The sequence below is a fragment of the Hyperoodon ampullatus genome (assembly GCF_949752795.1).
Source record: "Hyperoodon ampullatus genome assembly, chromosome: 4".
In the NCBI taxonomy this organism is placed as follows: Eukaryota; Metazoa; Chordata; class Mammalia; order Artiodactyla; family Ziphiidae; genus Hyperoodon; species Hyperoodon ampullatus.
In genome coordinates, this window is record NC_136917.1 from 172,257,488 (window position 1) to 172,274,671 (window position 17,184).

Here is a 17,184-nt window from a genome sequence, read left to right on the forward strand (position 1 = left end):
AATGTAGAGGGTATTTTCATTGTTTCCAAAGAAAACTGTTGTCCCATAAAGCCTCTGCACCAACCACAGCTTGGGGTTGTAGTCATTTTGAGACTTTAGATGTGGGTCCCTTTCAAATATGTGGGCATAAGTCATTCCTCTAAAATTCTCATAAATAAAGTGTCTCTTAATCCTGCAGTAGAGGAAGGTATGACACACATATTGCTATACCTTTTCAGAGGGTTAATAACAGGACACTTGAAAGTGTTGGGGATTAATAAGCTCAATTTTATTAGAATGCATAGCCCATAAACTGCTCCCCAGTGGACAGCATGTTGGATTATTGGAGGCAGAGGTAGGAAATTATGATTGATATTAAATACAAAAATGTATTGAAGTAGTAAACATAACTATGGTATGTGTCAAGTCAATATTAGAAATTCAGAATAATGGTACTAAATGGTTAAGAAAAGGCCAGCTTATATTACTGACCTTCTTAAGAAACATATAACAACTTCTGTTTCCACATATGCCGTGCTTACACAGCACAGTCCTTACATATTTAAACATTTACTGTTTATTCTCCAAAGTCTTCTACACATACTTGTACATTTCATCTAGACATAGACTGGTGCTATAAAATATCCTAGCTTCTCTTTTGGCTTATTATTCTGCAATCCATCACTCTTTATTTTATTACCTAATGATGACCTGCAAAGGGAATAGTCAAAACTCCCCCAGCTTCAGTTAGAGATAATCTGTGCAAATAAAACAAGGTTTATAGCTCCTTTGGCTGCTGCAGGGGGAATACAAAGCCAAGATGTCAGCTATTCTGGGCACTTTTCTCATTTATGATACCTTGTAAGCACAAAGTAATCTCCCAGGTGTTGGGAATGGACAATTTTCTTTCAAATGTGTGGGCATAAGCAATGCTTCTAAAAAGTACATAAGCAGTCCCTTGCATTTTAAATTGCCTGCTTAAACGATATGTCTTTTAATCATCCTAAGTGCTTTCAATAAATCACCCAAAATGTTTCAGTGTAAATATCAAAGTATTCTAATCCTATCGCCATCCCATCCGCGGGTCTTCTCTGAAGGTCAGCGGAACTCCACCTCTGGGTTCTCCACCTCTGGGTTCTTTTTTTTTTTTTTTAATAAGCATGTAGTGATCACACATCACTTATTTATTTATTTATTTATTTATGGCTTCATTGGGTCTTCGTTGTTGCGTGCCAGCTTTCTCTAGTTGCGGTGAGCGGGGGCTACTCTTTGTTGCGGTGCACAGGATTCTCATTGTGGTGGCTTCTCTTGCTGTGGAGCACGGGCTCTAGGCACATGGTCTTCAGTAGTTGTGGTGCATGGGCTTAGCTGCTCCACAGCATGTGGGATGCTCCTGAACCAGGGCTCGAACCCGTGTCCCCTGTATTGGCAGGTGGATTCTTAACTACTGTGCCACCAGGGAAGTCCACCTTTGGGTTCTTTAACTTCACTTGAATTTGCTTGCATGACAATGTGTGCAGTTACCTCTAATTAGGTTTTAATCTACATTTCATAGTTTAGTACTGGGGGTGTGCTGAGGAGAACAGATACTTGCTCAGCTCCTACTAGGAGTCCTGTGCTAAGGACTTTCATATATATGTCGTCTCACCCAATCCTCATGTGACCTTGTGAGGCCAAGGTTATCTACAAACTAAGGAAACCGAAGGATAGCAGTGAACGATTTGGCTAGTAGTAAGAGAAGTTAGATTTGAACAAGACTTGTGTGATTCCAAAGGCTATGTTTTTCATTCAGTTTCCCATATGCCTATCTTAAGGAGTCATTTAACTCTGTTTCTTATTTGAATGTCTAAGTAGGTATCTTCCTTCACATGTGGAGAGTTCATGCTTTTCCCTCCCCTTGCTGGTCTGGAAAACTATCACAGCCCTTAAATTGTAGCTGCTCTAAAATGCTGTTGACCAGCTTGCTTCTAAATGAAACAATTGCTTAATATTTAATGTATCTTAACTAACTAAACAAAGTAAATATGGAAATGTTTTTCTGATTTTATGAGAAATGTCAGCTTTTCTGACATTGCTGAAAGTTAGCATAGAAAAAAATTGCTGCATCACCTTTTGTGAAGGATTCACGGAGGGAAGAGTATCATTTCTCAGAAATTGTCATGTGTAATAGGCAATCCATCCTGGTCATAAGATTGATAAATAAAGATTATGTCCAAGAAACTGAGACACAGAAATTACTATGTCTTTATGCTCGTGTAGTAAGGTATAAGAAGCTAAGAAGTGGATGAATGCCATTTAGTTTCTTAAATTGTACTTTATATAAATTATACATACCTTCTTGCCTAAGTATGTTGCAATGTTTCTTATTTAGAATTTATTTAGAGATATTCTCTGTCATTAGAAAAATTACTCATATGGTTAGGACTGCAAAGTGCTCACTTGCAGATGTTTTTTTCTGAAACTACTTGAATGTGAACAGCACTTGCTCTGTTCTTTTTTGCTGTGGAAATACACTCCCAGAGCCTTAACAGACAGGCTTGGATCTGTGTGGTGCCTGGGAAATGCATGCTGTCCAAACTCAACTTAGAGCCATTTCTAGACAGAGATTTTTACAGTCACTGCACCTTCTCTCTGGAAACAGGAACTTTCTCCAACTAGTGTCTGAAAGTAGGATCCTCCATCCATCCATCCATCCATCCACCTACCCCTCCACTCATCTATCTCGTTCCTTCCAAGGGCCAGGAACAATGCGGGTGCTCTGATCCTTAAGGGATTCTGACCCTTAGCACTACCCTTAGGATGTTGACTATCTAGTGGGAGAGACGGGTAAATACTAAACTAGTAACCAAAATAAGAATAATTCCTTTCAAAGAGAAAATTAAAGTGAGTCATGAATGTATTGCTAGGGAATCTGCAGCAGCAAAGAAGTATGACTCATGGGAGTGTCTTTCTAACTGATGCTTAACTGGAGGAGGAAGGATGGGAATTGTGTTCCATGCGGCAGAAGGAACAGCATTTGCTAAGGCCCTGACGGGGTGAGGAGCTCAGCCTTATCTTGAAAGAAATGAGTTGGTGCCACTCAAGCCTGGAGAGTTTCCTCCATGAGGCTGAAGTTGCAAGCAAGGGCAGACCCCAAGGGTATCATCAGCCACAGTGAAGATGTGGGCTTTCCCCAGAGTGCAATGGGCACATGACAAGTAAGGAAATGAAAAGATCAGAACTGTGCTTTTCAACCTCCAATGAGGCTGCTCTCTGGAGGGAAGTAGGAGAAGGGTAGGAGTGCAGGTAGGTGGCCTCAACTTTCATGGAACAGTCTCTGACCCCCTCCTTCCCCATGTCTGTTCACAGTTCCCAGGGTCCAACTTGAACTACCATGCATGGACGCCCTGGCTATTTCTGCAAGCCCAATCAAAACTAAGAATCTTCTTTCAAAGTGTTGCCAACATGTATGAACTTAAATACAGCCTTACCACATTTAAGGGACAGCCCCTGCTTTTTCATCTAAGAGAAAAAGATACAATGTATTCACATGAAAATTTAAACTATGATGAAATGACCCTAAGGTCATCAAGGCAAATATTTTTCTTAGGCTTTGCATACTGAAAGAAATCACCAATTACCTAAACTACATGTTACTTTACATGTCTTACTCCAAATTTCTAATGTCTTAAGGGATGGAGATATACCTATTCAATGAGAGAAAACTGGAAGAACTGGATATATCTGTCATTGCCTGTTGAAGCTTTCTATCATTTTAGTACCATTTTTAAACTAAAGGCAACCAGTCATTTTAATGTCACTGTAAATCTGGTAACAGTGTGTAGTTTTTGTTGTTGTTTTTAGTTTTGTCTCAGTTTAATTTTTGTTTCGTAACTGGTAACTTTTAATATATTGACAGTGCATGCCTTACTGGATACACCCATTTACTGTAAACTAACTACTAAAAAACAAAACAAAAAAAACCCCAGAATCCTGCCTACATTTCTTTAGATTGTAATTTTTCAAATGATATAATTTTATTCAGTTTTCCTATAATTTTACAGAAATAGAGAATATGAAATTAACACTGATTTTGCTACTAATTTAAAATACTGGATTTACTTAATGTCTTGAAATACATGTTGTTCTTCTCAAAAAATTAAAGACAGATCCTTGAGTAGTGAAAAATATGTCCAATAGAGGACAAAGGATGAATGCTGTCATTAGACAAAGGAATCAAAATTAGTAAAAATGACACACACTTTGAATAAATGGGGACTGGAGTATAGACAGAAGAGCAAATGCAAATAGTGGCTTCCAGTTGAGTTTTGAGGCTCAGGGAACCTGAGAGTAGGGGTGAGATTACTGAAGACGGCTGTCGTCCAGAATGAGCAAAGAAAAGATCCACTGAGTGTAAAAATTCACTCTGATACAGAGCTTGGCCTCAGCCTACAGATGATACTACTCCAATGTCTCCTTCAGGAGTGGTTTAGAGTAACCAAACTCACAGACACTGAACACACACACACGCACATACGCACACACGAGCCTCTGAATGCCAATTTATTCCTGTGTAATAAGTCATGAAATACCACTTCCAAGCCTACTGAGGAAATGCTGTGCTGCTTCTCCCTCCAGGCAAGCTACACATGGGACTTAATTTTAATCAAGTGAGGAAAATGGGCAAGACTAGCCCATCATAAGGGAGGGATGTCTGCATGCATGGGTCTGACAGCTCTATCCCCTCACAGGAATAAGCCTGCCATCAGGCCTGGTGAGGTCTATTTCTTGAGGTCTAACCCTTTCCCTGGTTAGGGCTGGGATGTCCCTACTATTTCAGCTTTTCGTTTCTCCTCCCCACAACTTCTTCAGACCAGTGGCTGTGCAAATGATTTTTGCAAAGCACCAGAATTCCCGTTTCTCCATTAAAAAATAATTTGTCCATTGAATACATTTTTATTGAGGGCTTTAATGTGTCAGGCATTATGGAAAGTGCTGGGGATAAAGCAAGAAAAAGTCAGACATAAATCCCTGCTATACTCTCAATATTTAGCATAGATAGCCTGCTTGGTATTAAGAAAGCATCCTCAGTTCTAACGCCCGTTTTAAACTCTGCTTTGAGATACTGGGTCTGGAACTCTACAAATCTGATTTCAAAGAAGGTGGAAGAACTTGTTCCTGCCTGCCCGCTGTGAACTTGTGCACTTCCTATCTGCTCCTTATAGACTTCCTGCCTGGTACTTATGGGCTTCCTGTCTGCACCCTGTGAACTTCCTGTCTGCCCCTGTGGACTTGTGGACTTCCTGTGTGCCCAACATGGACTTCCTGTCTACTTCCTGTTCCTGTCAGCCTGGCTTCATCCTGGCAGTGGCAGTTAATTCTAGTAACAGCAGCTGACTGCAGTTTACAGGTTACTTAAAAAACCAGCAGCAAGTTGCCCCTCCCAGCCCTGGCACCAGTTGGCCAGCTCCTCCTACTCAGGGGTTTGAGCCCAGCTCCAAGCATTTAAATTTTAATAGTCCCAACTTCTTCCCTCAGTCCCTCAGCTCCAGGTCCAGTAGCTGCTTCCTGCACTTGTTACCCTGTTATATCTGGGTATTTTCTTTTTCTTGTTTCAGTTCTTTAATACCTACTTAATGCATTGTATTAATTCTCTCTTTTCAATTAATTTGTGTGGTTTCTGTTTCCTAACTGGGTTATGATTAATACAGCTTTGATAGGGAAGGGGATAGGAAGTATGTGTGGAGGGGGAAGAGTAGGTGATTTTAGATGGGGGTGGATCAGGAAGGTCCTCGTGGTGAAAGTGACATTTAAGAAGAAAAATGTTACCTGTGTGATAAGCGGAAACAGTCAGACTGCTCTGGTTGAACCTCAGGCAAGGAAGGATCGTTCTTTTAAGAGTCTGGTTTCATCTGGGCTCCTCTTGTACTCTCTCTGTCCTGGACTTTCTCTTAAACAGTCACTCTCGAAAGTGTAGGTTTCAGTATCCTTGTCCTTTGGAAAATCCTAGACTTGAGTCATCCCCCAGAGGAATTGACCACAGGGATCACATTCTTGCTCCTCCAAGGGGATCACATGGCTGTTCTCAAGCTAATCTTGGCCTTGGAGAAAATCCTGGTCATACTGGTTGTGGAGATAAGCACCATTCCAATGACCCTCACAGCAAATATTTTATTGGCCATAGAGACTGTCCATACGAGAGCTGCCATACAGTGGAAGCATGTGATTCCCAAAAAAGGGCATCAGGAACACCAAACACTAACCAGAAGGAAGCCTGACTCTCTGTCCTCTTCCCACTGTCACCTGCCCCACACCTCCAGAGCAAGGACTCCCTTGCTTTATCTTTAAAATCTCTGGCACATATTCCAACATTTAAAGTCTTCAACTGATCCCTCACTATAATGAAAAGTAATAGCATCTTGTTTGTTTCAGTGAAAATATCGCAGGACAGAGAACCTAAAGACATACATCCTTAGACCTTCCTAAACCCCACTTGGCTTTGTAATATTGGCCAAGCCACTCCACCTCTTTGATTCTCAGGTTCATCACTTGAAAAGTAAGGGAAATGGAACAAAACCATACATCTTATACTTAAATTTCTCTAATAATCTCATTTCTGTTTACAATTAATGGTAAGCTAATAGAAAAATCTGGTCATAACAAGTACAAAATATTATCTCATAAATGTTACTGTGATCTAGTTGTAATAATGAACTGTATTCCATTTTGTCAATTTAAAGATTTATACCATATTTATTCTTAAGTAATTAGCAGAAATTCATGTAATGATTCAGTACTTTCAATTAGTTCCCCACACCCACCTTTCAAATTTCCTAATAATCAATAACTTTGGACATACTTTATCCAAAAACCTTATTTTCTCTACCATTTTCCTGCATGTCTCCTAAGCCTGATGTATGCCATCACTGGCCTCCTCAGACAGTAAAACTTTTCTTTTAAAACTCATATTAGCCCTTCTAGCCGTCTCCTGTGTTGGTTCTTCCTTTCTGCTCCTGTTTTATTTTCCTGGCTCAAGAACATTTTTCAAAGTCCATTGAAAACTTGGCAATATTTCAGACAGTTTCCGAGGATTTATTGGGTGCTTTAGGAAAACTCTCAATGACTAGAGTTTCCAGAGAATCCCTGGAGTTTTTATCTGGAAATAAAACCTAGTACAATTCAAACCAGGGCCACAAGTAAGTCTGCAAACAAGTGAGGGAATTCTCAAACTGAACTGAGAACTGTGGCATTTACAAGTTTTCCAACACTATTGAAAGCAAGAGAATAATTAGATTTTAGGAGAAGTGATATGTATCCTATGCATTAATGTTTTAACAATTACACAAGAGGAGCTAAAATTCAGGCAGATTTTGTGCCAAGGACAGATGATAGATTTGATGCTGTTCTTTATTTAATTTTTTTGGTAAAGTACTAATCCAAGTACAGAACGTGCATGAAATCCTTTAAGAAAATCTAATCCTGTTACATGCAACAGAAAATATTTCCAAAGAAACCTCATTTAAAGTATTGACAATCAGGGTTTTTAAAAATAGTTTGTCAGAAATCTTATTGATTAGACCACTTCTGAATAAACTGTGCTTCAAAAGAAAATTCAGATTATTTGACATTAGTCACGGAAGGAAATCATATGAAATGAATTATAAAATGAATTTTATGTTTATTCATATTCATAGAGGTTGAGAAGATGTAGTATTTTTGGTTGTTAATTTGGAATACAATCATTCATTGCAAGAAAAAAGAGAACTAGGTTGTGTTAACAGGAACTTGGGGATACAAAGATGAATAAAACAGGATCTCTTCAAGAACTCACAGCCTGGTATAACAAAACAAACCTATAAATAAATAATTATGGAATGAATTCATGTTTTTTAAAATAAGGGCCTGATACATTACAAATGGGTCTACTAAGTTCAGAGAGGGCTTGATACTGAAGAAGGTGGTATTGAGGTGGAAACCAAATGCAAACATCATTACGCTTTAGAGAGTATTCAAGGATGATGCAATGGAAATCCACATAAATGATCGTTTAGGTCCCTATAGTTCAGCAATGACCTCATGATCAAGGGAAGCAAAATAGTATTGTGATTTAAAGTGTTGTTTCTGAAGTCAGTCAACTTAGGTCAAAATTCCACTTTTCAAGAATTACCTAGGGAATCATCTGTAAAATGGGGATAATAAAATAGCTTTGGGCAGTGATTTGCAAAATATGCTAATAATAGCATTTAGCAGAGACTGACTTCCAGAATGGCAGTGTAAGGAATGTGGAAGATCCTCTCTCAAGTGAAACAACCATTTTCCTGCTGAAAATTGTACACACACACACACACACACACACACCATTTGAAGTCTCTGGAAATTGTCCTAAGGGCATAAAAAGTGGAAAATCTGTTCTCATATAGGTTATCACAGAATATTGAGTAGAGTTCCTGTGCTATACAGTAGGTCTTTTTTGGTTACCTATCTTATATATAGTAGTGTGTGTGTGTTCATCCCAAGCTTCTGATTTATCCCTCCCATACTCCAATAAAAAAAGTGGAAAATCATCTATCTAATTAAATTTAGTCAATCTGTAAAAGAATGGTAAATTTTGGTGACATTTGAGCCATGGTCTAGTCACATGCTCACCTTTCCCCCTGCTCAATGTGACAGAACCCTATTCTAGGTATATGCTAAAAAGACCAGGGCTCCCTATCCCACCCAACACCCATTCTAAGACTGTATTTTCAAGTCACGAGAAACAAGGCACCAACATCTCTTATCCCCTCAGTTCTATATTGCAGAAGCTCTATTCCGGACAGACATGGCCATAAGAACTGGTTTCCCTTGTGCTAAGCAGCCCCTGCTTATAAGATGGAAGCTCTACTCCAGGCTCAGCAGGTTGAGAATAATTGATCCCTGAACATCCCCAACCAGGAACATTTGTATGGTAGAGATTTCAAGCCAGGAAGCAAAAGCAGAGAAGACCAGGCACTACTATTTCCACCCAGAGCTCCACTCATAGAGTAGGGGTGTCACTTGGAGGAGAAGTATTCTACTAGTTCCAGCTCCTGTTTAGTGGCACACACATTTTGCCCAGGAAGAGAAGCAAGAAGCAAGCTCTAAGAACAAGAAGCTCACTTAAAATGAATGGCTATATTTGGAACAGAGTGTGTGAAAGTTCATGTCTGACGGTATTGTCAAAAATAATGGATATCTTACTTGCAAGCAATTAAGAGAAGGTTGTTGTTCCATGATACACATAACAATAAGCAAAACAATACACTGACTAGAAGTTTAGCGGAGAGACTCAGGGAAAAAGACAAGAGGATTCCTCCTGGAGTTGGAGTAGTCTCAAAACCTGGCAGCATCCTAATCCTGCAAAGCTCTTCTATAATCAAATTAGACTGTGGAGCAATCTATGCCCTAGTGTGCTGGGGGAAAAGGCAAAAGCAATCACCTAGCAGTTAGTGTAGAGTAACAGCTGGTTGTGGTACTAATAGAGGCAGCAGATCAGCACAGGCTTTCCGAAAGACTGTGTACATTCCCGAGGTTGCACTCTCTGAGAAGCAACGTTAGAGGCTGCATGCTGCAGGGAAAACAGACTTCACTGAACTAGTCACTAAACAAGTAAGAAAGAAAACAACAGCAACAAGCACTGGAGTGGTGGTGTGTGGTCAGTTTTAAAGTATCTAGAGTTGCTAAAATATATTATCTATAATGTTTAGTATTTAGCAAGAAAATTGTGAGACACACAAAGAAACAGAAAAGTGTGACCCATATACAGGAAAAGAAAGAGGCAATGGAAACTGCTTCTGAGGGGACCCAGATTTTAACTTAGTAGGAAAACACTCCAAAGCAACTATTATAAATATGTTCAAAGAACCAAAGGAAACTATATCAAAAAAATTAAAGCAAGGCCTCATAGCAGTGTTTCAGAAAATACAGAATAAGAGAAATTATAAAAAGAACCAAATTGAAGTTGAAAAGTGCAATATCCACAATGAAAAATTTACTGCAGAAGCTTAACAGTAGATTTGAACTGCCAGCAGAGAATCAGTGAGCTTGCAGATCAGTCAGTCAAGATTACACAATCTAAAGAGCACAGAGGAAAAAGAATGAAGAAAAATGAATGGAACCTCAGAGGAACCTGCTACATCATTAAGCACACCAACATATGAATAGTAGGAGTACCAAAGGAGAGGAGAGAGAGAGAAAGGAGCAGAAAAACATATTTGAAGAAACAATGGTCAAGTATTTCTCAAATTGTGGAAAAATACTAATATGAACATTCAGGATGCTCATATAATCCCAAGAAGGATAAACTCAAAGATACTCACACCTATACACTTGACAGTAATAATGTTGAAAGACAAAGACACATTGAAAACAGCAACAGGAAAACGATGCTTTAAGTATAACAAAACTACAATGAGATAAACAGCAGACTTCTTATCAGAAACAATGGAAACCAGAAGGCAGTAGGATGGTATATTCAAAGTGCTGAAGGAAAAGCAAAACAAAACAACAACAAAACTGTTAACCAATAATCTCTACCTGGCAAATAAAAACCACAGTGAAATACCACTTTATGTCCATTAGGATGTCTATAAGAAAAAAAGGTGGACAAGAACAAGTGTTGTCTGGAATGTGGAGAAACTGGAACCCTTATACATTGCTGGGTAGACATAAAATGGTGCAGCTACTGTGAAAAAACAGTTTAGAATCTCCTAAAAGGTTAAGCTTAGAGTTTCCATAGGATCCACTAACTACAGTTCTAGGTAAATACTCAAGAAAAAGGAAAACTTATGTCTACACAAAAATTTGTACACAAATGTTCATAGCAACATTATTCACACAACCAAAGAAAATACAATGTCTATCAATTGATAGGCATTAAAATAAAAAGTGGCATATGTATACAAAGGACTATTATTTACTAATAAAAATAATGAAGTCTTTAAACATGTTACAACATGGATGATCCTTAAACACACAGTATACTAAGTGAAAGAGGCAAGTCACAAAAGACCACTTATCATATGATTCCATTTATCAGAAATGGCCAGATTAGGCAAATATATAAACAAAGAAGACAGATTAATGGGTGCCTAGGACTGATGAGGGCTTGAGAGAAATGGGAGGGACTGGTCTGTACTGTTTTTTTTTTTTTTTTTTTGAGGTGATGCAAATGTATCAGATTAGATTGTGGTGATGTTTGCAGAAGTCAGGGAATATACTAAAAAAACCCACTAAATTATTCATTTTCAAGGGGTGAAACTCTATAATATGTAAATTATATCTTAATAAAGCTGTTAAAAAAATAGTACCTATCTCTTAGAGTTATCATTAGGCTAAGTGCGATAACAAATGGGAAGCTATTAGGCAAGTATTTGGCAAATAACATTCAGTAACTTATTACTGTTCCTTCTGCTACTGTCATTGTTATCATTGTTTCTTACACTGTAAGACACCCAGTAATTCTATCCATTATTTAACAAGTACTGAAAAGGACCTGCTGTGTGACACACATTTATGTGCTTGTGATTGGTAATCAGAACAGATTTGTGATGTAATTTTGGTAGAGACATAAGTATAACAGATACTATTTTTTATTAACCTTATTTAGCAAAATGAGAAATATCTTGAATCAATATACATGGTGGCAATGTCAGAGTGACTCTAGAAGTCATTTTAAGGCTTACAGACCTTATTTAGTTTACTATTCTTGGGCTTCATATACAAATATTAATCTCTGAACAGTCATGGATGGTGTTATCAAGGATTCCATGAGCTTGACTGATCTCCATCATCTTCCCTGAGATTGCTTGTTACTCCTCCATTCATGAGCATCACATTCCAATTCTACAATAAGGATTCGGCTTGCACCATATTTCCTCCAGAAACCTACCCTGATGCTGCTGTCTCTCTCTGAGATAGGGTGAGGCATCTTCATTTCAGTTCTCCTAGCACCCATATTTGTGCTTATTTTATCACTCTTCAGTAAAATTGCCTATTCCCTGCTTGTCTCATCAGACAATACACTCCTTGGATGCGACTTTGACAGGTTCCAGTGAGACACACTTCTGAAGCACATGAGATTCATTATTCACAAGAGATTCAAAGTAAAATGCTCATTTTACTTTTGTCTTTCTTCTTTAAGAATATGTATTTACTATAAATTAGAACCACACTCCTGACTCCCATCAGATAGCTGAGTCATCTAGAAACCAAATTTAAAAATGCTTAACTGAGATCTACCTGGAACTTTAACTAGAACCTGAAAGAACTAAGAAGAACAATAATAACAAAAAGGAACCATCATCTAATGCAAAAGGTATGCTACTTTTCTTCATGTGTTAACAGATTTGAAAGAGGACAGATGGGGTAACCATCAATCAGGAAAGAAATAACAGACTTGGCAACTACTTGAGGGGCATTTCCATTCAATAACTTTATTATCTGGCTAAGAGAGAGGACTTCTTAATCCTCCCCTTTTCTTCTTTAAAATGCCTTTGATTTTTCCTATCATACGGCAAATGCCCCTGGATCTCACACTCATAAGTCTAGTTGAGGTCATGTTTGTAGTGACCATCTACAGACAAAATATCACTTTAGTTGGAATTAATGTATTTGGAAGATGAATGGTGAAAGCACAGAGCTTTCTATTGCAGTCACCAAAATATTACATTCCAGTGTTTATTATACAGAGGAGTCTTTTTTCTGTTCTTTTCACTTCTTTATCTTTCATGTAGTTGTCATTTACAACTTTTGCTGTTAACTCCCATTGAGTTCAAAGAGAGACAGAAATTTCAAGCTGCTGCCAGCCAACTCTATTCATGGGACAGACTCCAGGGCATAGCTCACCCATCACGCCATCACTAGGAAGCCTTAGGCTCACAGAGACCAGGCGCATCCACGAGCCTGAACCCCTGCTGGGCTAATGGGAAGAAAGCACCTTGCCCAGTCTCCACAAATCCAAGAGTGCTCTGAAGGGCATGACACATCTCCTTACCACACAGATGGCTTCCGTTTCTGGTCTGAGTGAGACTTTGTTGAAGAAAGCCAAGGAAGAGATATCTCTCTTTAGTGAATTACATGAAGAGTTCTAGCTCTTTCATTAAGAAAGATCTACTTTTCTTGAGAGAGCATGGGAGAAATCGACCACACTGTCCTTATGCTTAACAAGTGTGCCAAATAACCACCACCCCACCCTTGGCCATTCCCCATTGTATCCATTCTCAAACCAAAAGTCTTTCCAAAGAAAGTAGATATGAGCCCAGCCCAAACTGAATTCCCCCTAAAAAGCAGAATGTTAATATTTTTAAAAAAATCACAGGACATAGCATTTCCACATATTTAGTATTTTAAAGAATTGGTTATGAATGCACCTTCAGCATCTAGTATTCACATACATGTACACAAACTCCTTATTAGATGTAGAGTCTGAATTATCTCTTTTCAAAGAGGGAAAGGAATAAGACAGGCTTAGATCATTTTCTGGAGATGTAACAAATGTTCAAAAATCTATTTGCCAAACCTTTAACATGATCAAGACCTTATTGTTTGGACCACACATTTTCACTCTGCTACTTATGTCATGTCTCCCGCATCTGTGTCTGACTAATCAATTTGTGTCCCAGAATCTAAGCATCTACTAAGCTTTCCTTCCCAAAAGTTATGGAAATATTCTAAGAAAAGTGAAAGATAAGCCATTAAGGTTTCAGCTTCGGTCAGCCTGAGGGATTTAGGTACCTTCTCAACTTGGCCAGATGCTCCTCATTCTAGGATCCAAGCAAAGGGGACCACCTGAAGCATCTAAGGATGTTTAATGTCTAACTCAGATATTAAGAAAATGAAGAAAGCACTAATAGAATCTTTAGCCCAATAAGACCAGCACTGCCCTGCCATGGATTCACCACTGTTTTTGAAATGAATGCTCTAATCTGTAAATATATTATCAACATCAGAATGACAGAAATAAAGTGCTTTCAAGCACATGGCCAATCAGTTGAATATGGTTGTTCTATTCAAGATGAAAACATTCCTCCAGTGCTAGTAAGTGACCAGCAAGTTAGAGTAACCAGTAAGTCAGAGTAAAACCATCCCCAAAGAAGTCAAAGTCTTCAGACTGGTCCGTAAGTTCTCACACACAGTTTTCAAACTGCAGTGTTCTGCCACAATCGCTGTAGACCAACGACAACAGAAGGCAGAACCTGGATGCTGTTTCCAAATTGGGGATAGGAAGTGCCTAGCATATCTTAGAAAGCATTGCTTGGCAATTTTCCTTCTGCTCTGAGAGATCAAAGAAATCTGTACTGCAATAATGGGAGAAGGAGCCCAAATCTTGTCCCTTGCTCCCTTCCCCACATCCCTGCCCCCGCGGTCTCACAACAGGCGGCAACAACTGTACTCACCAAACCTTGGCAGGTCGAAAGAGCCACTGAGGAATTTTTGTGGGATCGTAACGAGCCTTGATAAAAACAGAAATCCTCAGGTGGGAGAGTCCGCACCGACTTAGTGCCCTCCTTCCCCAAAGTCTGTACGAGAAATCCAGGTGCCACCAGCTTGCTGGAAGTTTCCAGATCCAGGTGGAAGTCGTGCCTGAAGCCTTTCAGCCGGAGGTGCAGAGAGTCAGCTCCAAGCTGGGCCAGTGCCCTTTTCCTCCTCTGGGGGTGCGTGATTTCATGGGACACGTAGTCTCCGTTGTGGTCAACCTCGTAGGGAGACACCAGGTCATACTCTGAAAGTGAGAGAGGGAGTGTGGCTGAGTAATTTCAGAATTCTGAAAAGGATCAGGAAGTCTTCGAATATCATTGACTACCGGATAGTATTTTCACCCAGCAAAAAAGGATGGAGGAAACGTCAACAACCACCCAGCCTCAAATCCGAACTACAGAAAGCATAAAACCGGAGTTAAAAGGGAAAATCTTAAAAGGGGCCTTTTGCGAAGTCACTGTTGTTCCTATAATGTGTTATTACCAATCCAGCAAATGCTATGACACTTCTAAAGAGAAACAGATTACAGAGCAAATGAAACTAAGAATGGGCTTTTCAGATTACAGAGTAATTACTGTAGAGTAATTATAATGTCATTATTTTTATAGCTTTAAATATTCCTTTAGTCATATTGTCTTTTCCCAACATCTTTAGTCTGTTGATAAGAAAGTTTAGCTTAAAAATACTGATCATTTTTCAGAAAACAGTTAAAAATACAAATATGATGGACATTCTCTGGCATTTAATTATAAAATATTTAATTATTAAATCATTGAACTACAGCAGAAAAGACAGAATGCAGGTATGGTAGATGCTCAGATGTGTCTTTTCTCCGAATGAAAACCACTGCTGAGCCTCTGACTGGCCTGACTTCTTGGCATTTCACACTTCAAGGCTGTTCAAAGACATGCACCACACTCTTCTTCCAATTCTAATTTGTATTATACCAGGTCAAAATGTATTCAAATAAATGATTTATTTTTAAAAAGTCAAGAAAACCCCAAGGAGCTAACAGATTTGGGGCACCCATATGATCTGCCAGGCTTCTGTCACAGACAGTCTTATAGTTTTGCATTGGGGAGCACTTGTGTCATTCCCTTCTCTGTACAAAGTATGGAGAAAACATCTGTAACTCCACCAGAATCTTGGGCGGTGGCCCTCTCCTGCCTTTCTCGAAATATCGTAGCTGTCTTCTCCAAAGAGGTTTCTTCCCTTCTAGCATCATGTACTTTTCATTGCTTTGACAGGGATTCTTCCTTTCATTCCTACCATTAACACATCATCTCTGCCATCCAGAGGTCAGGGAGAGGTTGTTTCTGGGCGGGCAAGACAGACATGGACTAGAGACGTAGGGGTGGGCTTCACGCCAGAGTTAGGATCTTCCTGCACCGCCATGTTCTAAACTCGAGCCTGGACTTTTAGACCATGAGAAGGTAGATTTGTCAAAGCTGAGGCTACACAATATTTTAGTTAACAATCTCTTAGCTTGGCTTCTACTTTTCAAATATTTAAACATATCTTGTGAGTGTCTCCATCTGCATGACAGCGATGGACCTTTGGAGAGGACCGGCTTCTTAGCCTGCATTTTGTCTAAACACCAGAAAATAACAGGGCAACAGGATGTCAGGCTTTCTCCAGGCTTCCTCTGAGATGTCTTTGAAATGGACGTCAGACCCAAGCCCCAGAGGGCTAGCCCTACACTGAGGTGGAAAGTCCCTAACGATTCAAAATGCAACTTCCTCTTACGTGTATGACAAGACCTGATTCTCATATTCTCATCCTGATTCTACCATCCTAAGAAATTATATATATTCCCCTTTTATTGCCAATATATGCTCTCAGGAGACTATTCTGTTAGATACTTAATAACCGGGCCTTTAGCATGAGTTGGACATGCTTCTTGGAGCCATGAGATAAAATAAAAGAGCGTCCTATAGAAGTGCTATTTGGTCATAATTGAACTGTACTCAGGTAAATTATTTTTTCTGGAAAAAGTAATTTTTCTTCACAACCAGACTCTTTTGGTATAGCTTCTTACCCACATGTCCCTGGGCCATCCTGGCAGGTATCTGAAAGGTTACACTGGAACAGAGAGGGTGGCAGCCAGGGGATGGTCATAAAAGGCATGTGTTTGGCTTTGGGGGAGACAGAGAAAGCCAGGGATGGAAAGGCACTGTCCAGAGTCCCATGGGCTGAGGCCCACGGCAAGGTGAGAGTCAGAGGTCCGGCAGCCAACCCATCAGGCAGCAGGATAACCAAAAGCTTAGCGATGGCCTGTTTGAGCCCAGGCTTCCTCTTTCCTCAGGTCAAAGGGCCACTCCTGGGCCCACAGGCCTGCCCCCCATCCCCAGTGCAGGTAACTGGTGAACTGCGGCCCATGCAGATTAGACAGGCAGCAGGTTCTGTCTGGCAACTCAACAACCAACCTTGGAAATACATGTCAAAGCAGGGCACTTGTGTCTGCCAAGGCAAAATACACTGGGATCACTTCATATTTTACTTAGGACAATGAGAAAGTAAAACAAATCTGCCTAAATTCTATGCAATGATAAAAAACATATAGGGGGAAACAAATGAGGAATGGATGTGCCTGGTGCAAGTATATGATCACAGTCTGTTCCCGGCTACTAAAAAAAAGTGAAAAGCACTTGCTCATTTAGTTTGCATTTTTCCAAACCACCTTCCTCATCCCCGGCTTTCCGGACTCAGGGGAAAAGCTGGTGTGACGTG

The 17,184-nt window shown here is 39.6% G+C and overlaps 1 protein-coding gene across 2 annotated transcripts in view; it reads right to left on the bottom strand.

Annotated features, from left to right (window-relative positions):
* ADAMTS16 (ADAM metallopeptidase with thrombospondin type 1 motif 16) overlaps nt 1-17,184 on the bottom strand; it is a gene marked incomplete at both ends in the record, with an annotated part of 156,960 nt that overhangs the window by 135,535 nt on the left and 4,241 nt on the right. For both annotated transcript variants that reach the window (XM_079704048.1, XM_079704049.1), the window contains one exon: nt 14,373-14,698. In XM_079704048.1, coding sequence (XP_079560174.1) covers nt 14,373-14,698 — 326 coding nt within the window. The remainder of the gene's footprint in view (nt 1-14,372; nt 14,699-17,184) is intronic.